At 48.6% G+C, this 22,854-nt stretch overlaps 2 protein-coding genes across 2 annotated transcripts; one reads left to right on the top strand and one right to left on the bottom strand.

Moving 5' to 3' along the window:
- Positions 1-13,335: 13,335 nt before the first annotated feature.
- Positions 13,336-20,418, bottom strand: LOC134380698 (uromodulin-like). Its single transcript, XM_063100796.1, has 5 exons — positions 20,408-20,418; positions 18,452-19,224; positions 18,250-18,357; positions 16,838-17,046; positions 13,336-13,524 (listed from the first exon to the last, which is right to left on the bottom strand). Exons 1-5 carry the CDS (start codon positions 20,416-20,418, stop codon positions 13,336-13,338), a joined length of 1,290 nt encoding a protein of 429 aa, XP_062956866.1.
- On the top strand, positions 13,674-15,904 carry LOC134380457 (STE20-related kinase adapter protein beta-like). Its single transcript, XM_063100367.1, has one exon. It carries the CDS (start codon positions 13,945-13,947, stop codon positions 15,193-15,195), a length of 1,251 nt encoding a protein of 416 aa, XP_062956437.1. The 5' UTR covers positions 13,674-13,944; the 3' UTR covers positions 15,196-15,904.
- Positions 20,419-22,854: the final 2,436 nt, after the last annotated feature.

The raw sequence follows: 22,854 nt of genomic DNA, 5'->3' as shown, positions 1-22,854 counted from the left end.
CAATCTCCTTTATTGTTATTGGTCTGTTCAAATTTTCTACATCTTCATGGTTCAGTTTTGGGAGCTTGTGTGTGTCCAGAAATTTATCCATTTCCTCCAGATTTTCAAATTTGTTGGCGTATAGTTGTTTATAGTAGTCTCGAATGATTCCTTGTATTTCAGATGAATCAGTTGTAATATCGCCTTTTTCATTTCTAATTTTGGTTATTTGAGTCTTCTCTCTTCTTTTTTTTGTTTGCCATGCTAATGGTTTGTCAATTTTATTTATCTTTTGAAAAAACCAACTTTTTGATTCGTTGATCTTTTGAATTATTTTTTAGTTTTCAATTTCATTCAGTTCTGCTCTGATCTTAATGATTTCTTTCCGTCTGCTAACTTTAGGTTTGGATTGTTCTTGTTTTTCTAGTTCTTTAAGGTGAAGTGTTAGGTTGTTCACTTGCCATCTTTCCATTCTTCTGAAGTGAGCGTTTAGTGTGATAAATTTTCCCCTCAATACTGCTTTTGCAGTATCCCACAGGTTTTGGTATGATGTATCATTGTTTTCATTAGTTTCAATAAATTTTTTGATTTCCTGCTTGATTTCTTCTTGGACCCATATGTCATTAAGTAGAATGCTGTTTAATTTCCATGTGTTTGTATAGTCTCCAGAGTTTTGTTTGTTATTAATTTCTAGTTTTAATCCATTGTGGTCTGAGAAGATACATGGGATAATTCCAATTTTTCTGAATTTATTGAGACTTGATTTGTGACCTAATATGTGATCTATCCTGGAGAATGATCCATGTGCTGCTGAGAAGAATGAATATTCTGAGGTTGTTGGGTGGAATGTTCTGTAGATATCTGCCAATTCCAATTGGTCTAGAGTCTTGTTTAGATCTTGTGTTTCTCTACTGATTCTTTGCCTAGATGATCTGTCTAATATTGACAGTGGGGTGTTCAGGTCCCCTGCTATTATGGTATTAGTGTCTATTTCCTTCTTTAGGTCTAATAGAGTTTGTTTTATAAATCTGGCTGCTCCAACATTGGATGCGTACATATTTATGATTGTTATGTCTTCTTGATGGATCAGTCCTTTTATCATTAAGTAGTGTCCCTTATTGTCTCTTTTTATGGTTTTTAGTTTAAAATCTATTTTGTCAGATATAAGAATAGCTACTCCAGCTCGTTTTTCTTTTCTGTTTGCATGGTAAATCTTTTTCCATCCTTTCACTCTTAGTCTGTGTGAATCTTTATGGGTGAGGTGGGTCTCTTGTAGGCAGCATATAGTTGGGTCCTCCTTTTTGATCCAGTCAGCCAGTCTGTGTCTTTTGATTGGGGAATTTAAGCCTTTTATGTTAAGAGTTGTTATTGAAAGGTGTTGATTTATTCCTAGCATTTTATTGGTTGTTTGGTTGTCTTAGGTGTCTTTTGTTCCTTGCTTTCTGATTTACTGTTTGGTTTCTGTGTTTGTTGGTTCCTTAGGTTGTAGATAGTGTTTTTGTTTGCTTGTTTTCTCTTCACGGATGCCATTTTTATTATACTAGTGGGTATTGATTTTTCTTGGGTTTTTATGGCAGTGGTAGTTATTTTTCAGGAACCAAACCCAGTACTCCCTTGAGGATTTCTTGTAAGGGTGTTTGTGTGGTAGTGAACTCCCACAGTTTTTGTTTGTCTGAGAAATATACTATTTGCCCTTCATTTCGGAAGGATAGCCTTGCAGGGTAGAGTATTCTTAGCTGGCAATCTTTGTCTTTTAGTATTTTGAAAATATCATCCCATTCCTTTCTAGCTTTTAGGGTTTGTGATGAGAAGTCTGATGTTAGCCTGATTGGGGCTCCCTTATAGGTGATTTGACGCTTCTCTCTTGCAGCTTTTAAGATTCTCTCTTTGTCTCTGAGTTTTGCCAATTTGACTATGACATGTCTTGGGGAAGGCCTTTTTGTGTTGAATACGTTTGGAGATCGTTGAGCTTCCTGGATCTGAAGATCTGTGATTTTTCCTATACCTGGGAAGTTTTCTGCCACTATTTTGTTGAATATGTTTTCAATGGAATCTCCATTTTCCTCCCCTTCTGGAATACCCATGACTCGGATATTTGAGCGCTTGAGGTTGTCTGATATCTCTCTCAGATTTTCTTCAATGTCCTTGATTCTTCTTTCTTTTTTTTTCTGCTTGTGTTATTTCAAACAGCCCATCTTTGAGTTCAGAGGTTCTCTCTTCAACTTCAACAAGCCTGCTGGTTAAACTCTCCTTTGTGTTTTTTATTTCGCTGAATAACTTCTTCAGTTCAGCAAGTTCTGCTACATTTTTTTTCAGGACATTGATTTCCTTGTACATTTCCTCTTTCAGATCCTGTATACTTTTCCTCGTTTCATCATGATGTCTAGCTGAGTTTTCTTGTATCTCATTCAGTTTCCTTAGAATTATCACTCGAAATTCCTTGTCATTTATTTCAGTGGCTTCTTGTTCTATAGGATCTAGAGTTTGAAATTTATTAACTTTTGGTGGTGTACTTTCTTGATTTTTTGTATTTCTGGTATCTTTTTTTTGGTGTTTATTCATTGTGGCAGGGGGTTTCACAGACCACCGGTTTGAGACTAATGACTAACTAGGATGTTGCTGTGGTTGCAAATTTCGTATGGCTCCCTCCGTGACTGCTCAGTTGGCCTCTAGTGCCTTGTGTGTGTGGTTGCCTCGGGTCTTGGGCTTCTCTGGGGAGCCACCTTTCTGGTCAGCTTGGACTCTGCTGGGCTGGTGGATCACGTACCACAGGGTGTGTGATCTCTGTTGAGCTTTCACTTCCTGTGCAGGACTTCTCCCTGTTCCGTGTGCTCTGGCCCAGGCTGTTGGATCGTGCAGTGGCGACCCCACTGGGTGTGTGGTTTCTGTCGAGTCTCCGCCTCCCAGGTCGCACGTCTCCCCACTCTGTGCGCACTTTGCTGGGCTGGGGCGTGTCTTCTGCACCCCTCTTCTATCAGCTGGGCCTTCAAGACCCTGCTCGGTACCGCCTCGCCCAGGAAGTCTACCAGGTTTCTGCTAGGCACAGGCGACTGGTCTCTCTGGGTGCCTTTGTAGCACTGTGTAGATCTTTCTCGGGTCTTGTTCACCTTTGTATCCCCCCGGCATAGATTGAATCTAGTGCCCACCTGCAGCCTGCTCTCCGGCAGGTTCAACTGGACCTGGGAACTCTCCTACCACACTATTCCCAACCAGAAATTGGTTAGGCTTTTTTCCAAACTGGTGGCTGCAGAGATGGTATCTGCCTCCCAGTAACAGGAAGTTTACTGGGGGCCGGAGTCCAGGGTGTGGGGGAGTGACAGTCGGCCCGCCTGTACTTCCTTGCCCTCCCGACACTGGCCGGGGACGCCCCTGCCACCAGCCCCACCAGAGAACCACGGAGGGAGTGGGAGGGGAGGCCAGCCCGCAGGCTCCGGAAAGCCTCGCGCCGGGCCAAGTAAGTGGGAAGGCTCAGTGACGGCCGAGCCGGGCGGAGCTGCCAGCACCTGGGAAAATGGAAGCAGCCCCAGGGTGGTGAGTGGCCTGGTGATGCAGGCGGGAGCCGGGTGGGCGTCAGCCCCCCGAACAGAGCTGGGCCAGGGGTCACTCACAGTGCTTTGCCAGGTCGGGTGCTCACTCTCTGCCTCTGGTTTGTCGCCTTCCCTGTTCTCGCCACTGCCGCCTCGGGCTGTTCAGTCGCGGCGCGGCTCGGGCGCTCTCAGGAATCTTCTTTAATGCTGGCCTGAAACCTCGAATCCTGAATAGGGCAGCTGGCCGCCTTCAGCGCGGCCCCGGCCTCCGGGATCCTGTCTGCATCCACAGCAGCCCTGGCGCCGTGTTCCCTGTTTCAAGACTCGCTTTTGCAGCTAAGAAACAGTTCTTTTCCTGCTCCACACTTCAAAGCTGTTGCCTGTAAATGAGGCAGCCTCTCCTGCCGGGGGCAAAGTGGCGGTCACCCCCCATGACTGGCCAGCAGCTGCGGTCATCCCTTAAGAGATGGCGAGAGGAAGGTCCACAAGTTTCCCGGCTGCCTGAGGCCCAGTGGCCGCCTCTTCCACCTCAGCTACTCCGCGCCAACCGCCGCAGCCACCGCCATCTTGAAACCCGCAAACATGGAACTTACATAAGCTCAGCACCTGCTATAATAGCAGGACTTGTACTAAGCTCCTTGCATACCTTATTTACATCTCTGAACCACCCTACAGGGAAGGTACTATTATTGTACCCATTTTACAGATGAAGAAACTGAGGCTCAGAGTACATCAATCCAAGAAGTATTTATTGAGCCCCTCATATGGACAAACACTGTGCTGGAAGCTAAAAAGCTTGCTTATGGCCACAGGCTGTGTTCTCAGAAACAGAACTGTTGGCTTCCTTCACGAAGGGGTGTATTGTTTTAAAGCAGGCACGACTTGCAGAAAGTAGGTGAGAGTGATAGGAGTAAGATACTTGCCAAGGGGATGAAGTTGGCAAAACCACAGGCAAGCTTAGATCCAGTTGGTCCTAGAAGGTCTCAGGATGGTCCCTGCTTTCTGGAGACTGGACGGAGGGAAAGGGTTATAGTGCCTGTGGATACCTGCAGACAAGGTTAACGGGTGCCCCTGCCCTATGACACTTCCGTGAGGGTGGAAGCAGATCAGACTGGATCCCAGGTCCCTCACTCCTAGCACAGAGTCTGACACACACGGGTGCTCAGTAAAGGTTTAGGGATGAATGGATAAGTACATGGGGAGTGGGTAGAAGAAAGCTGTGAGAAGCCTGTGACACACTCACATGACACTGACTCTCTGGGCAACTCTTTCCCTCAATGGACAAATCTTTTGGGTGACTCTGTACAGCTTCTGGAAGACTGCAGTTGAACACAGAGATCTGTTTCTAGAAGGGATATCCTAAATACGCTGTGAGAGAGCAGGAACGTGGGAGCACCCAGGACTGGTAATTCTTAGAGATGAGACCCTGAGTAGACACCTGTCCCCCTGGTAGGGGTGTCCAGAGCAAGGGTGAGGGTGGCATCTGCAGGCCTGGAGCAGCCCGCAGGTGACAGAGTCATGACCGAGCTGGACAGAGAGAGATATCAGGAGAACTTGACAATGGCCAGAGTCCAGAGAATTTGTTGGGTTCTGAAAGTTTCCAGAAACAAACAACACTAGAAAGTCCAGTGGGTCGAGAGGGGGAGCCCCCCAGGATTAGGAGAACTGCCGGGGCTCATGACCTACCTCAGGATGAGAACACAGAGTGTCCCCTCCTCCTCCTCTGCCGTGGGAACACGGCCTGCTGTGGGCTGTCTTTTTATGGCAATTTCCCACCCATGTGGCTCTCCGCGATTGGTGCTGAGGTATGACTGGAGTTCATCTCCAGGGATGCACTAGGCTTGCTGGGTGTGGGTGAGATCAGCGCTTTACTGCCAAGGATGGCGAAAGAAAGGCCCTTTGTGCCCCTTCCCCATAATGTAAACCTGCCAGCGTCTCGCCGTCATGCGAACGCCCCTCTGTAAACAGCAGCAGGAATGCTGAACGGCCCATGCGCTGGGCGGCTCTGTGCTTTGTAACAATTACTGCCCACACTTAATCCTCACAATAAACCAATACAGTGGGTGCCATATACATTACCAGAAACCAAACACTACTCAGAAGGAAGCTTAACAGCCCAAGGGAAGGAGAGAGACATCAAACAGGCACTTGTTTGCCCATCGGATTTCCAGATGGACCTTGTGTTCCTAGCAATCAGCCCAGAACACTTCTGCTTCTGTCTGGAGCCACTCGGCTTGCAGCCAGTTAGAAAAAGGGAGCAATTTAGGAAAGGGGATGGGTGTTTCCCACTCTTGGCCTGTAGAACCTACCCAACTTCAGCTACTTATTGCTGAGGGTTTGGAAATGGCCGATTTGGCGATGGTGAGTTATAAAACAGCAAAGGACAGAGAAAGCCCCTGGACAAAATAAGCACCAGAAGAGCCTCTCCTCCAATCCCCTTTGACACGGGGGCTGCCCAGAAATCGGAAGGTGTGGAACCGAGAAGAGGCTTTAGGAGATCATGGACTTTAAACTCCAGGCTTGGACCTGGCTTTCGTGGTGTGGGAAGTAATGGGGTTAGAACAAGAGTCCAAGCTTCTGCAGAACACGTGGCCACCGCCTTTCCTGTCACTTCTGGACTCTTTAAAGAGTCAAGGCTACTGGTGGGAGGGAGTGCTGGGGTCTTAGCCTCAGTAACACCTTCTAGCAAAACCTCAACTTGGATGAAGAAAAGGTGCTGCAAACCACCTTCTCCACTCCTGGTGCATTTGGAGAAATGTTCCTGAAATGTGGAGCTTAGGACAGCTGGGCCGGCAACGCAGCCCACTGAGCCGTCCAGCTGGCCGGTGCTCACCCACCTTCCCAGCAGCCGCCCTTAACCTTCTCCACCCTCTTAAATGGTCTCTGCAGCCATCGCCACCCACTCACCCCACCATTCTCAGCAGACGTCTCGTGTCCTGTTCCAAGAAAATCTAGGCCAACACCCCACCTCGCTCTGTCCCCTATAAACACGTAAATAGTTGCCTCTGTCCCCCGCTCCTGATCTCCCAACTTCTGGTGACGCGATTGTCCTCCTTTTCCGAGTCCGTTCCTCCATCCCTCTCTGACCCCTCTATTCTAGTCTCAACCATGTGGCTGAAACTTCCCTGCAAAGTCATCTCGTGGCCAAGTCCAGTGGGGATTTTTTGCCTCCGCATGTGTTTGCTGCTTCCTCCAACTTCCTCAACTCCGCATGTATTTTCTTGATTCTCCTGTACCTATTTGGATATTCCTGCTCTGTAGCTATAGGATCCTCTTCCTCTGGCTGTCCCTAAGAATGCTGGGGGTCCCATTGTTTGGTCATTCCATATACTCTCCCTGGGAGGTATCAAATTATCTCACGTTTCAAGTACCATCCACAGGCTGGCGAGTTCCAAATCTGTATCCCCAGCTCTGACTGCTCCCCTGATCCTTCTACCCTACTGCCCGCTGGACCTCTCCGCTTGGGCTGAGCTGCGTGAGGCACCTCAGACTCAGCAGGTCCAAATCTGAACTCGTCAATCCCCCTCAATCGCCGCCTCCTCACTGTGTCATCTGCAGTAAGCAAAGGCGCCACCGCCTGCCAGTCATCCGTGCTGGACGCCGGGCCCCTTCCTGTCTGAGCTCCTTCCTTCCCCCTCAGCCCTTGTTTCCAATAATCACCAATTCTGGCTTTTTAAATATTTCTTGAAAATATCCTTTCTTCTCCATTCCCACTCGGCCAATCCTAATTCAGGCCACCGTCTCTTATGAGGGTGATTTTAAAGCCGCCTAATGCATCTCCCTGCTTTCATCAGTATCGCTTGCTTCTGTTCTTGTCCCTGCAGCCGGATGCCTCGGTACCATGTCTCAGTGTATCCCCCGTTCCCAGCGCTCCGTGCTCCCCGGAACCTGACCCCTGCCCACAGCCCCCTCCCTCACCTGCAACTTCCCCACCGTGCACTCTATGCCCAGCCGTCTGTGGCTCTCTGGGCTCTCCCCACCTCCAAACCTTTGCAGATGCAATTGCCTTTACCTGGATTACGCTATGCCCAGCCCCCAACTCGTCACCTCTTCCAGGAGGCCCTCCCTAACTCCACAGCCTGGCTGGTTCTTCTCTTCTCTGCTCCTAGGCCTCTCGGGGCTGATTCCAATCACACTCGGTTACCTGCTAACAGATCTGTCTCCCTCTGAAGGCTGTAAGGTCTTCGTGCACAGGGATGCTCCCTCTGCAGTTCTAACCAGCACCTAGCACGGACTTGTTGAGTAAGCAAACGGACAAGATCACAAAACCCATGCTCTGACCCTCTCCAGTGAGTCACGCCTCAGACGTACAGCTGTCCAAGTCTTAGTCACATCTCAGTGGAGAAATGCGAATAAGATCCTGCCTCGGGGCCTTTGCACTGCTGTTCTGACTACCCGCAACCCTCTTCCGATATCCCCAGTTCACTCCTTCACTCCTTTCAGCCTCTGCTCGTCAGGGAGACCCTCCCTGCTCATCCTGTATAAACCAGCACTCCCATCACTCTATCCCCTTTCCTTGCTTTTTTCCTCCACAGTACTTGTCCCATCCATCACATTTCACATATTGTTTAAATGTAACCCCCTTTTGAATGTGAGCTCCTTATCAACAAGGGCTCTGTTTTCATTACTTGCTGTTTCTATGGTACCTAAAAAAGTACCTGGCACTGAATTTATGTTTAAAATATCTGTTGAATATATTGAGCTGAATAACTAACTGATAGAAAACAAAAAAGGAAAAGAAAAGAAACAAAACCAAGGAACTAAAGACTAATTCTTATGTACATTCTTTCCCTCCAGCTCTTGCCTTTAGACTTGGTTTTTATTTCTCGTGCCCAGATTTTTCCTTCATGTTCTGTTGTACCTGAGTCAAAGTGTAGATGAACCTGCACACGGTCAGTCAGACCCAGCTGACCATGGACTGACCATGGACGGCGCTGGGACAAGCACATGATCTATGTGGAGCTCTTATGTAAAGGTGGCAGGCATGTGCATTCCATGTTCACATGTGGTTTTCCCTGGGATCAGACAGCTCTAATAATGCGACAGAGCCTTGACCTCTCCTGGAAAGCCACAGTGGAGTCCAGGGAAGCAGCTGGGGACAGGACTGAGAGTTCCCATCGGCGTCAGCTTCCTTTTGCCCACTTGGCAAAGAAGTCCAGAGACTCTGGGGATATCTGGGTCTCCTGGGTTTCTGGGTGTGCATCCTGGAGAGGTCCCCTGCAAAGCATGCCCTACCAATGGGGCAACGGGTCTGCTCGCTTCTGCTGATGTGGCCCTGGAAACAAGTCTACAGCTTCCAGACTAGTAGGGAGAAGCCCAGTGAGTGGAGGGAGTTCAAGGATGTGCCAGGTGCCTGTCATCACCTGCGTGTCCCTTATCACCTTGAAGGACTGAGACTCCTGAAGGCAGGGACTGTATCTGTCCTATTCACGAGTGTTCCCCAGCATCTAGCACAGGCTTGGGCACATGGGTGGTGCTCAAACAAATGTTTCTGGAAAGAGGAGTGGACCCTGGGAGGGCATCATTATTCCCCCATTATATGGAAGAGCACCCCATTGTCCCCTCCATTTCTGAAATGCCTGATCTACTTGGAATTACGTGTTCAAGTTCTTCTCTCCTACCAGGCAGTGAACTCCAAGAGGGGAGGGATTTGTCTGAATTGTTCACTGTTGTATCCGAAGCATCTAGCATAGCGCCTGGAGCATAATAGCTGCTCAGCAAACATTTCTTAAAAGGATGAATGGACGACACTCAGAGACATAGTGTATCTTATCTAAGGTCACACAGCAGAGCCTGGGTTCAATCCAGTCTCTCTGAGCTGACTGTGAACTCCATGAGGACAGGGACACAGTGGGATCCTCAGCACCACAGACAGTGCCTGCATCATAGGAGCTCAGTAAATACTTGCTGAATGAATGAATGACTTCGAAGACTGAGATTTTAAAATTATTATTTTGCCAGATTCCTTAAGGAGACAGGGGCCTCATGTACAGACACATCACAAGTCCCATTTTGAGGGAAAGCAGCATTTAAAGACACAGACTGTTTTTCTAAATTTCAGTTCTTTTTTTCATCTAGATACCATCTTTGTGAATGTTTTCCTGTGTCCCAACATTTGTATTATTATTAACTATTTTTCTTTAAATCCTCTTACTTTTTTTCTTTTTTTTACTGAAATACATTTATTTTCTAGAAGATTCTTTAAATCACGACCACAAATGGCAAACCAGTATCACTTGCCACAGATAGAACGTGACCATACAGTGAGTGTAAGATAAACTAACAAGCGCTATGAAATGTTAGTCAGACACTGTGAACTGCAAAAGCCTCTGGAACAGCCTTCTGCTTGCTTTCTACGGCAAAAGGAGATTCCAAATGACAGAGAAGTGTAAACACACTCAACTACAGATGTCCCTTGATGTGACCAGGCAGGTCCTAAGAGAACTGAAATGGGAGCAAGTCACTGTCTCCAAGGGACGATTTTGTAGAGGATTCATAAAGCAAATGTACCTCACAGGGCCTGGTTTTCCAAAGCCTTGCAGTTTCGAATATTGACCTTGCAAAGGACAGAAAAATTTCCCCAGTCTATTGAGTCTCTGTTGCAAGATAAGAATCGTAACACAGCAAGGGTGCTGGCTCAAAGACAGACAAGTTACTGATTAATATGTAAATTTACTGAGAAGCTGCTGGAGGGAGAAGAAATGTTTGTTAAATCAAGCCTTTGTTAGTGGATCACTTAATTGTCTAATAGAATGTCATCTGACTTGTTTTTACTGAATGTTACCAGCTTCTATTGTAAAACTTGTTAAACTATACTTAGCAAAACCCCACCTATGTCTCTTCCCGTAACTTGCTGGTCTGGAGAATAAATGCAGGAAGAGAACCCCAATTCGTGGTTAATTTCCCAAATGTAAGCAATGACTCGCTGTTGAGGGCTATGGGAGATTAACCCCTTTTTGAGGCTTTTCACTGCTCAAAAGAGATGGGCTTTGAGTAACCTTTGGCGGCTCCATCACCTAGGGGAAAAGGGGTGACAAATCCGTGGGAGGCAAAGCAGCATGATTTCTCTGACTATGCTTGTAATTTTGCAAGTGCCCATCTCTCTTCCCTGCTTTCTTTCTTCTGTGGCCTCTTTACCACTAACATACTATGTGTTATCATGGCATGGTTTGTAGTCACCAAATGCCTCTTGGTGAAAAGCAGCACACCTGTGTCCTCCCAGTGTCACCTGGCTCTTGGTTAACCACGCTCATGCCTCACTCCTCCGTGCCAGCTACCAGGCTGCCTGCCACCCTGGGCACACCTTCCCACTGAGTTTCTTACCATTTTCTAAGTCCTGGACCTCCTCGGCCCTCTGGTGAAGCCTGTGCATCCCTCCCTCCTCAAAAATAATGATTTTAATGCATAAAATAAAAATATTTAAAAGATTATTAAAAAACCAATTAAACTGAAGCACGAGTCTCAAAATACTAAGGCATTTGATATATGATTATATGCTTGCATATATATTATATATAAACATACATTTGCAAATATATATATACGTATTTGATAATGCATTAAAAAGGTCTAGCGGAAATTCTAGTTCAACAGTAACAGAAAATTACTGATGAGCACAAATGGTTTCACGTGTGCTGCTAATACTTTGCGGTTTGTTGCCTACATTCATAGTGGATAGCAATATTACACTTCAGCTGGAGACTAATGAATATAAATATGTACATTTTACCCATCCAAGTCCAAAGACACTCCCTGAATTTCACCCACGAGCCCCCATGTAGAAACCTTGCCTCACCTGTCCTGGATGATGAAGTACTTCAGGGGGTCTGTGGCATTACTGCTGGGCGTGGCATAGCAGTTGGTCATCAACAGAGCAAAGCGGGACAGGTCAGCCCCATCCAGCATGGTGCCCACGTAGAGAAAGGCCTCGGTGGACAGCACCACCGAGGAGCCTTCGTAGGGATGCGTGTAGGCAGGGTTCTGGAAGAGTGCCATCCGTACGGTGAACGTGCCCGTCCCGCCCACACCGATATTCAGGGAGCTGCAGGGGGAGAGGGGCTGGTGAGAGGACCAGGCTGAGCACATCCGCAGAAGGGCCACCCTGTCTGGTCTGCAGTCCTAGGCAGTCCCTGCAGTTCTTTGCGTTTCTATCCAGCAGTAGGACTGGAGCCCAGCACCTGTTGCTTTGCAAACTTCAGTGGGTGTACACAGGGCACCTCGGGAGCTTGTTAAAAATGCAGGTTCTGATTCAGTAGGTGGGGCTCAAGGTTTTGCATTTCTAACAAGCTCCCCAGGAGACGCTGATGCTACTGATCCACAGACCAGATCTCGAGTGACAAGCCCAGTCGCTCACATGGGAGCCCTTGCTGCCCCTGTATCCTTCAAGATTGAACAAATTCCTGAAGGAATCACCTAGATTCCTTCTTTGGTCTCAACCCAGAATGAGTTAAAAGGGATGAGCTATTATGAGTCCTATGGACCTGAGTCCCAGCTCCATCATGATGTCCTAACACCTAATCAGAAGATCGGCTTTCATAAATGAGTTCTTTTTAACCATGTTTAAAACAGCCCTGTAATGTGGACTTCACTGGACAATCCCACAAAGGACATTGTAAGACTGATGTTGCATGAGATAAGGTACATGACAAATAGTAATATGGAAGTCCATTTTACAGGTGAGAACTGGGTGATTGGTTTGGACTGGGGCAAGATTTCCAAGTCTAAACAGAGAGACATCTGTGCACACGTGTGGCTCCCTGGAGCTTACCAGGCCTGGGACATGGCCACATTGCTCCAGGGCACTGCCTGGCCGGGTGATGCTCCAGCCGAGGCCTGCAGTGAGCAACCTTCTTCCTCCAGCTCAGCCATGCACCTGCATCGGTGCGCAGTGCCCTGTCCTGAGTCTGGCTGGTCTAGAGAGCACATTACCATGGGCAAGCTTCAAAGTGAAGGTCGCAGTGGAAGGGATGCTCTGGGCCTGATGTTTGAATCCAGCTCTACTACTTATTAGACTTTGCAATTTCAGGCAAGTTACTCAAACTTCCCTGAGCCTCAATGTCTACATCAAAGTAATGGGAATAATAATAACAACAACAATAATAATATCCACATCTCCTAGAGCTGCTGTAGATTTCAATGAGATGTTCCATGTAGAGCACTTAACACAATGCCTGTCATAGTAAGCTCTCGATAAATGCTAGCTACTATTACAACTATTGTTTTTTCCAGCATCAGCATCACATTGGCCTGTGATTCATCCTGTTCAAAGACTTCTGATTTTATTTAGCAACAGGAGCCTTTTAAAAAAATAATAATAAAACCTCATGCGGCACCCAGTATGGCTGGAACATCTCTGATTCACCCCGGAGCCACTCTCCAAGGTACTTCCAAGGAACATAATTTGTAGACACCTCTTTAATCAAATTCCTTCAATTTATGGAGAAGGAAGGAAACTGAGATCCAAATCTGGAATATGATTTGTCTGGAGTCTCATAGCAGAGCTGGACTGTTTCCCCCTGGTCCAACCACCCTGCTCCTCTGAAAAGCTAGAAGCTCTAATATTTATTCTGATCTGCAGAGCACTGCTGTCCTCCTCAGAAAGGCAGTACAAATATTGCTAAGCCCATTTCACAGATGAGGAGCCTGACACCCAGAGAGGGGCTACCAACTTCGCAAAGCTGTGACCGAGCTTGAATTTGAATCTGGGCTCCAGGATTCCTAACTGGGCTCCTCCACTGGGCAACCCTGCCTCCCTGCCCCCACACTGCACTCCCTGTGGATGGCAGGTGACAGGAAAGCCGAGGGCCTCGTGATTAAGGGGTCGTGGAGTTTAGCCGTCCAGGGGTACTGGCGACCCTCTCTGGCAGCACCTGACCATCGGCTCCAGAGACGTCTTCAGGCTGACTTTCATGTCCAAGGGGTAGGAGCACGCAAAGTTGATTTTGATGTTGAGGTCACGGATGATGATCTCATCTGCCAGGTAAAGGGTGTTGCTGTAGGTGGCGTGGGTTTCATTCCTCTGCATTGGAGAGAGGAAGCGGGAGAAAGGGGCATGAGCATCTGAGTAGGACTTTAAAGCTAAAGCAGGTAGGGGCGGGAGGCGGGGCCGTGACCCTGGGCCCCCGGTGCGGCGAATCCCGTCCCGCGAGTTGCCTGGGGCTGGGGCAGAGTTCCAGGCCGACGGCCCCGGTCCCGGCCCCGCCGCCCTGCTGTGCTCCGCGGTCCGCGCTGGGAGCGGGCTTAGCGCTCTGACCTCTTACGTCCGGGAGCCGGACTCCCGGGCTCCCGTGTCCGCCCCGGCTCCGCACTGCTGGCAGCCTAAGGAGAGTCGCTGGCCGTGGTCGCCACTAGGGATATTTCTGCATCTTGAAAAGAAGATAAAACAAAAATCTTTGGATTAGATGGATTTTTGTCACTTTCTGTGAACTAAAGTGCTTCAATGTCTCTTTTGGATTGTTTCTGCACTTCACGAACACAAGTTGAATCCCTCAGACCTGCAAAACAGCCCGAAACCAGTATCCATCAGTACTTGGTTGATGAGCCAACCCTTTCCTGGTCACCTCCATCCCCTAGAGCCAGCGAAGTGACATGTTCCACTAACGTGTCTCACTATGAGCTCCAAGTAGAAATAGGAAGAGGATTTGACAACTTGACTTCTGTCTATCTCGCACGGCATACTACAGGAACACTGGCAACTATAAAAATTACAAATCTGGAAAACTGCACTGAAGAACGCCTGAAAGCTTTACAGAAAGCAGTGATTCTATCTCGCTTTTTCCGGCACCCTAATATCACAACTTATTGGACGTTTTTCACTGTTGGCAGCTGGCTTTGGGTTATTTCTCCATTTATGGCCTATGGTTCAGCAAGTCAACCCTTGAGTACCTACTTTCCTGAAGGAATGAGTGAAACGTTAATAAGAAACATTCTTTTTGGAGCAGTAAGAGGGTTGAACTATCTGCATCAAAATGGCTGTATTCATAGTATTAAAGCCAGCCATATCCTCATTTCTGGTGATGGCCTAGTGACCCTCTCTGGCCTGTCCCATCTGCATAGTTTGGTTAAGCACGGACAGAGGCATAGGGCTGTGTATGATTTCCCACAGTTCAGCACATCAGTGCAGCCGTGGCTGAGTCCAGAACTACTGAGACAGGATTTACATGGATATAATGTGAAGTCAGATATTTACAGTGTTGGGATTACAGCATGTGAATTAGCCAGTGGGCAGGTACCTTTCCAGGACATGCACAGAACTCAGATGCTGTTACAAAAACTGAAGGGTCCTCCTTATAGCCCATTAGATATTAGTATTTTCCCTCAATCAGAATCCAGAATGAAAAATTCCCGATCAGGTGTAGACTCTGGGATTGGAGAAAGTGTACTTGTCTCCAGTGGAACTCACACAGTAAATAGTGACCGATTGCACACGCCATCCTCAAAAACCTTCTCTCCTGCCTTTTTCAGCATGGTACAGCTCTGTTTGCAACAAGATCCTGAGAAAAGGCCATCAGCAAGCAGTTTATTGTCCCATGTGTTCTTCAAACAGATGAAAGAAAAAAGCCAAGATTCAATACTTTCACTGTTGCCTCCTGCTTATAACAAGCCATCAGTCGCACTGCCTTCAGTGTTACCTTGGACTGAGCTGGAATGTGATTTTCCTGATGAAAAAGACTCAAACTGGGAATTCTAGGGCTGCCAAATCATTTTATGTCCTATATACTTGACACTTCCTTCTTGCTGCTTTTTCTTCTGTGTTGCTCGGTACAAACACCAGAATTATACTTGAAAATACAGTTGGTGCACTGGAGAATCTGTCATTTAAAACCACTCTATTCGAAGGGGCCTGAGATTATAGTCCCTCTGGTTACCTCAGAGTGCTATCAGAACTCCAGGGAGACAACAGAATTATTAATCTGGCTACAGTTAGTGTCACCTGTTCTTGAATTTTTTTCCCAAGCTGTGACTAACTCTTCCCTTTATCTCTCACTATAATTTTTGAGCCACTTAATTTTTTTTTTTTTTTTTTTTTTGGTATTTTACTGTCCTCTTGGGAATGAGCCCACAGAGGACAGTGCTTCGAAGTACGTCTTTTTCTTCCAGATTTTCTAAACTTTTTGATCAGCTATTATTAGCCCAACAGCCTAGTTTATCCTGGTACCAAACCCTTTTTTGGTAGAAGGGAAAATGTTTAAACTTTCCTTTTTTCTTCTGTTAATACTTATGGTAACATCAAACTGAGCCTCACTTACGTTAAATGATTCACTTGAAATATATAGGGAAGTTGTAATTTGCTTTTTTTAAAAGGGGGCTAAAGTAACACTTTTCTACCTGTGTGAATTATAGATCCTAAATTCATGCACTCCGTAGGACCTCAATAAAACATTTATTGAATTGTGAAAAAATAAAAAATTAAAAAAATAAATAAAATAAAGCTAAAGCAGGTGCAGGCCCACCTCCCAGTCTCCAGGATAAAAAATTACAATAGCAGCAACCATTCGTGAGCACATGTCCCGTGCCAGGCCCTGAGCTAAATTCTCTTCTCGCATCACTGCAGTAGCCCCTCAATGACCCTGTGAGGCAGGGCTGCCAAGTCCCTGCTTTGTGGATGATGAGACAGACGTTCATAGTGACTGGGTGACAGAGTAGCTGCCACAGTGCGTGGGCTCTGACAAGCCTGGGCCCTTTCCATCACCCCAAGCCTCCTCTCTCGAGGACTGAAACCCATAGGCCAAGTCGTCACTAACAGAACTGCAAATCTGTCCTTGGCAAATGACAACTGATTAATTTCCTTCTTCCTTTCTTTTGTTTTCTTTCCTTTTTCTTTCTGGGGATGAGAGAGGCAGGAGGAGGTGACGCTTCGCTCACACCGACATCTCCCTCTGGTCCCATCCAAAGAGGCCTCTGCGGTGAGGCCCTGCTCCTCTGAGCGCCAGTGATACAGGCCCTGCCTCCAGGACCCCAGAGACAAGCAGACCTGCCCTGAACCCAGCGCCGATGCACCTCCAGGCTGGGAACAGTCACTGCCGTCTGAGCCCTACTTCCCCTCTGTAAGACGGGGACTGTCACCATGAATTGTCCTCTTTATTTGAAGCAAACATTTATTAAGCACTTACTGTGTGCCAGTTGCTGTCCTAATCACTCAGATTCATTAACTTATTTAATCCTCTCAACATCCCTATGGAATAGGTACTATTATTCCTCCATTTTACAGTTGAGGAAACTGAGGCACAGCCAGGCCTAATAACACACCCAAGCTCATACAACTACTAAGTGGTGGAGCCGGGCTTAACCAGGCAGTGCTCCAACTCTGTCCCCCACTGGCCAGGACGTACCGTCATCACTGTCCCACAGGGGCCATCCTGGGTTGGCGTCACCACAGACACCCAGTCCCAATCACCCTTCTCCTTGAAGCCTGAGCACTGGCTGTCACGCAGGTACATGAAGACCTTCTGGAAGCCCAGGCTCTTCAGCTGGCACATGCCCAGGGACACCTTGATGTCGTTGGCCCCACACTCCAGCCTGCGCTCCAGGAGGGAGACATCTGAAACAGCCAGGAAGGGCAGGATTGGGGCCTGTGTCTGTAGCTCTGGGACCCAGCATGTCCCCAGGGGCCAGGCCAAGCTGACTGGGCTGGTCACCAGCTGCAGGTGCTCACAGCAGCCTTGGGCTGTTCACGCTCCCCTCTCTGAGTGATGGGGACACAAGACTGGATTCTAAGCATCACTAGTTGCATCGATGGCCAACTGTCCAGCCTCATGGTCCCCTAAGTGTGGGTTGCATACAAAATGCGGGATGGTTTTAGGGCCTTTAACTGTCCCAGCATTAAATAACATTGAGTCCCCATTAAAAAAGAAAAGAAAAGAAGACGTTAACTGCGTTTTCTTTCCATCCTTTCTACACCAAGGAGACAGTCCCGGCGTGCTGCTAATGTCTTTACTGCCATTCACTCGCCAACTTCCCACTTAAACAGAGGGCAGGCCTCAGGCTCAGAGTTTGGGGCAGGTAGCAACATATTTTTTTTAAACTTTTTTTAAAATTAAAATATTTCTTATTTTAGTATTCACTCTTAAAAATTGTTTTATTGAAGAATCACCCAGTTGCTGGAATTTAATAGCTTTCTTTTCATTGTATTTATTTTTACAGCTAACTTTCTACCTAAGGTAATTGCTGCTCACCACAGACAGACACAGTAATCACCATCGATGTCCCAAATTTACTTAAAAGAAGAAGGCATTTGGCCAATTTGAAGAAAAACACTATAGGTAGTACACGGATAAAGCAAAATTATAAAATTGGCACTTGGAAGTGACTGAAATCATGACAGAAGTCTGAAAAGTACTCGCCACAATTGTACTTATGTGGAAACTGAGGCTCAGAGAGGGCCAGTGCCTTGCACAGCGTCCTAAGCTGTTTTGGTGTCCTGGCACTGCAGGAACTGGGCTCAGGTAGCCTCTGGCCACCAGGTAGCAGCAGCCCACGTGCCCCTGGGCGGTGCGGGGGTCTCAGAAAGAAGGCTGGGCGCCAGGAGGTCCCCCAAGCTCTGGGAGCTTTGGAGTCAACTAAGGGGAGACTCGTGGAGCCCCAGAGAGCGTCCTGCCACTTAATGGGCGTTAGTGGACCTCCCTTTTCGCTCAGACTGCCTGTGTATTCCCTGGTCCGACCCGCACGGGCCGCCTCACCCTAGGGCTGTGTCCCTCCCCAGCCGCTGACAGGTTTCCCAACCACCCGTCCTCCCCCGCCTCACCGGTAATGTTGATGTCCTGTCTGCAGTGGCAATGCCATCTGCCGTCATCCGCTTCGCAGTACTTGTCTGTGCCGCACTCCTCACACGTCCCCTCCACGGAGCTGGGGTCTGCGGGGCCACAGGGACAGACGATCAACAAGGACGCGCCCCCGCCCCCCGCGGTGCCCGTCCAGTCCCGGGGCGGGGGCGGCGCCCGGCTCACCCGTGCAGTAGGCCAGGTGGCACTCGGGGGCCGGCGTCAGGTTGTAGACGAAGTAGCCGCCGGGGCAGGCCTTCACCTGCACGGGCACGTCCCAGCGGCAGCAGTGGCCGCTCCAGTGCGCGCAGGCCGTGCGGCTGACGATGCCCTCGGCGCTGGACGGGTGCGAGCCGTTGAGCCACAGCGGCGCCGCCGTGTTGCAGCGCTGGACGGGCACGCAGCTCTCGGCCAGGCGCGCGCCGCCCGGGCCCACGAAGCGGTGCCAGCCGCGCAGGTCGGTGTCGCAGGCGCAGCCCGCGCCGTAGTCGGCGCTGCGCCAGTACTCGTCCAGGGTGCGGTGCGCCCAGCACGGGTCCGCGCACACGCTCGCGCCGCCCTCGGCCACGCAGTCCAGCCCCGGCCCGCAGGAGCCCGGGGCGCACTCGCAGTGCCACCCGTCCCCCGGGTAGTCCGCGGGGCACACGCACGAGTAGCTGCCCTCCGCGTTGACACAGGTGGCCAGGGCGTGGCAGCGGCTGAGCCCTGGCTCCGCGCACTCGTCCACGTCCACGCAGCCGAGCCCGGGCGTCGCGCGGAAGCCGGCGCTGCAGACGCACCTGTAGGACCCCGGCGTGTTCACGCAGTGGCTGTTGGCCGAGCAGTTGTGCGCCCCCGCCACGGCGCACTCGTCCAGGTCCTCGCACGCCAGGCCGTCGCCAGTGAAGCCCTCCTGGCAGGAGCAGGTCGTGACGGCACCGTCCTCCATGCAGGTGGCATTGCTGTGACATTCAGAGCACCTGCCTGCGGACAGAAGAGCCCAGCCTCAGAGCATGGGCAGCCGGGCTGGTGACCACCCAGATTCCTCCCTCCCCCAAAGAGCCCGTGGTCCTTAGGACCCGAGCTCCAGCTGACTCCCTGGGAAGCAGTGAAGGAACCAGCCTGCCCGTAACGCTGAGCTCCCACCGTTCGCTCTTCTGCGTTAAGCGCTGCCTTCAAGTCTTGTCTTCTTTTAAAACACCCACGTTCCCACATTCGAAGGAATAACGCTCAGAATCCCCGATACTTTGGTAACTAGGATTTGTGGTGAACCTGCCGCCCCTTCCCTGCCTTTGCACATTGTGTGGCCTCTGCCCAGACCCCTTCCCTGCCTCGTGAACCTTCATCAAGGCTCTGCTCAGTGTCGCCTCCTCTCAGAAGACTTCCCCAGCTCCACCCAGCAAGGCGGTCCCACTTTGTTCCTTCTCAGCAAAGTAACGGTTTTTTAAAATGAGCTGTTGTTTATGGAGCACTTACTATATGCCAGGCATTAGGGTAGGCGCTTTTCACTCATTATCTTGTTGAATCCTTCCCAGTGGCCCCATGAGATCAGATTTTTATTTATCCTTATTTTAAAGATGGGGAAACTGAGGTTCAGAAGAATTAAGCCACGTGCTCCATTGGCGCATAACAGAATCAGGACACAAATCAGAGGGCAGGACCACAGAGTACATGCTTGTAACCATGACACCACAATAGTATTTAATGTGCCCCAAAGTGCTCCAGGGAGAAGCTGAAAGCGGAGAGAGGGCAGTGCTCAGCCCAGTGGGACGCTCTCCTAAGGGTGAGAGGGGAGGTGTTTGGGGACCACCTGGGTGTATTCAAATCTCCCATGTGATTGAGTATGTTCCTGACCTTGGAGTAAAGTGCTGGCAGGCCTTAGAGGTTTTCTAGCCCCTTGCCCCTTAACGTGTGGTCCAAGGACCACAGCATCAGCATTACCTGGGAACTTGCTAGAAGTTTAGAGACTCAGGACCCACCCCAGACCTACTGAACCAGAATCTGCATTTTAGCGGATTTCCACGTGAGTCCTATGCACACTAAAGTATAAGAAATGGACTTGGAATAAAGACTATGAATCTGAAGTATATTAGGAGAGGAATTGAGACTGTCTCTGCAAAAGGTAGCATCACTCCTTACACACACACACACACACACACACACCACTTACTCATTTCTGAGGAGTCAGTGATTGCAGCTCCAATGAACCAAGATCGGTATCCAGGTCAGGGAGAACAGCCGCCCCATCCTCTCCGCTCTTCACCGCTGCTTCCGGTCCTGGGAGCACCTGCCCAAAGGCAGGGACAGATCAGCCCCTTGGGGTTTCCTCCGTGTCTCTGTTGCCTGCAGTCCTGTGCACAGAGATGGAGGGGCAAATGCATGGCCTGACTACCCTACCGACAGCCGGGATGAGTGCTGGGTTGCGTACTGCACAATTCTAAGAGGTACCATTCACCTGGACCACAAAAATTGTGCGATACTGTCGCACTGGCTTTGGTGGGGCTTTCCCCTTTGTAGCTTCACCCTTATTTCCACCTACATCCCAGCCTCGGCTCCCCATGTCTCAGCATGTTATACATTTTGAAGAGTCTCTCATTTGGAGTAGAAAGTGGCAAGATACAACAGTGTTCTGGACTCAGCACCTTACTGTAGGCAGCTTTGGATTTTAACAGCCGACTGCTGATCCCCTCCCTGCCTGGAAACTTCTAACTTGGCCAGATCCATTTACTCATTCAGCAAACATTTATTGGGTAGCTACTATGTGCCAAGCAGGGAGCTAGGTGCCAAGAGAACAACAAACATGACAAAGCCCGTGTCTTCCTGCATCTAACATACTGTAAAGAAGTGGCTTGAGAGGTAACTAACCTTCACAATGCATTTTAATGTTGCTAGAGTAGTCACTTATTATTTCACCCAACTAGCAAAATAATCCTAGGTGGATGCTAGTATTACCCCAATTTTTACAGCAGCAAGATAGGGTAGCATGATGGTTAAGTGTATGAGAGCTGGAGCCTGCAACCAGGACTCAGATCCCTGTTTTACCAATCACTAGAGTGTGACTTTGGGGGAGCTATTTCAATTTGCTAAGACTCATTTTTCTCATCTATAGAATGGGATCAGTGCTTCCACAAATTGAGTGTCTATTATGTGCCAGGCTCAGTTCAAAGAAGTCCCTGTGCCCAAAGAACTTGTGTTGTAGAGCAGTGTTTTCCAGACCTTTGCGACTGTAATGTATCAAAAGGAAAACACTTGGTCAGAATCCAAAGCAGTTGCTCCTGCCCATGCGTGCCCACGAACGCACACACACACACACACACACACACACACACACACACACACACACACACACACACACACACACACACACATACGTGAAATAAAAGTTTTATAAAACAATTCTTATCCTTATGATATGCATTGCCTGCTTATACATTCTATTCTATTTAATAAAGAAAATTCTGGATATAAACCACAAATGGAAGGATTTCATGACCCACTGATGAGTTGTGACCTATAGCCTGAAAAACTGCAGTGGGTGGTAACCGACTGCACATAGTTGTCGCTGGGATCAACTAAGACAATATATGAAAAGCAGAGCCCAGCACACAGCAGATGTACTTGTGCATGGCTGTATCCCCAATACCCGCTACATAGTAGGTGCTTAACCATTATTCATTGAATGAATGAAAAAATAGTCATTGCTGTTAGGAAAGTTTAGGCTCAAAGAGAGGGAGACTAATTCATCAAGGACTGTGAAGCCAATAACCAGCAGAGTAATGACTCAAATCCAGGTCTGGCCCCAATGTCCAGACTCTTAATTTCCTCTCCCACCTCCCTCAAATAGAATGGAAACCAACTAGGAGAAGACAGCTACAGATAGCCTTACCTGAAGCCAGAGAGGTGGAATTAGTCCGTTCACAGGTATGTGCCTCTTGTGTATATACAATCGCCCCTGGCTGTCAATCTCCTCCAATTATCCTCTGATTCTGTTTCTTGAGATTATTTCCTTGGAGGTGGAATATTTTTTTCCTTTTGGCATAATGTTTGCCTCTTTCAAGCTGTGAGATTGTTGTTCTTTTTGCTAATGGCTAGAGACCCCAAATGTGACATTGGGGGTCACACCTGTTCCTGGAAATGCAAGGCCTCTGTTTTGCACCTTTTGGTAGCAAGAGATTCCTTAGTTAGAAATTAACTGGCAAAGCAGTGCCAACGTGCTGGGCTTTTTCTTGGTCACTGACATGGAGGGGGTGGACCCAAGGAGCCAGGCAGAAGCCTGTATCTGAAGCCAGGCTGCACTGGGATAAAAGGGAGTTCATTGTCCCTGCTGGGATGTGCCCCTGTCCTAAAGAGTGCACCCATCTGAAACATCCCATCCTCCTGGATCAGCCACCTCCTCCAGGTTCCAGACACGAGCAAGAGAAGAGCTGAGAATGGCCGAAGGTCGGAGCCAGAAGATAATTCCGTATCATGAGACCTGACCCACTCTGTGAAACAAGCAATCTGAGGTTGGAGAGTGGAGGTCCCTTGGGAGGTGGAACAACTTTGTGAGGAAACAGACTGACTGTGGGGTCAGTCAGTCTGAATCCTGGACCTGCCATTTACTCTGTGCC

The sequence above is a fragment of the Cynocephalus volans genome, chromosome 6, assembly GCF_027409185.1.
Source record: "Cynocephalus volans isolate mCynVol1 chromosome 6, mCynVol1.pri, whole genome shotgun sequence".
Classification (NCBI taxonomy): Eukaryota; Metazoa; Chordata; class Mammalia; order Dermoptera; family Cynocephalidae; genus Cynocephalus; species Cynocephalus volans.
This window is presented reverse-complemented; position numbering and strand designations above follow the sequence as displayed.

Bases quoted from the DNA above. Each gene is read 5' to 3' on its own strand.
- LOC134380457 (XM_063100367.1), top strand. From the start codon at position 13,945: ATGTCTCTTTTGGATTGTTTCTGCACTTCACGAACACAAGTTGAATCC.
- LOC134380698 (XM_063100796.1), bottom strand. The intron at 18,358-18,451 runs GTGAGCCGGGCG...GTGGCCCCGCAG, and splicing joins CCACCTGGCCTACTGCACGG to ACCCCAGCTCCGTGGAGGGG. The intron at 17,047-18,249 runs GTGAGGCGGGGG...TGGCTGTTTCAG, and splicing joins ACAGGACATCAACATTACCG to ATGTCTCCCTCCTGGAGCGC.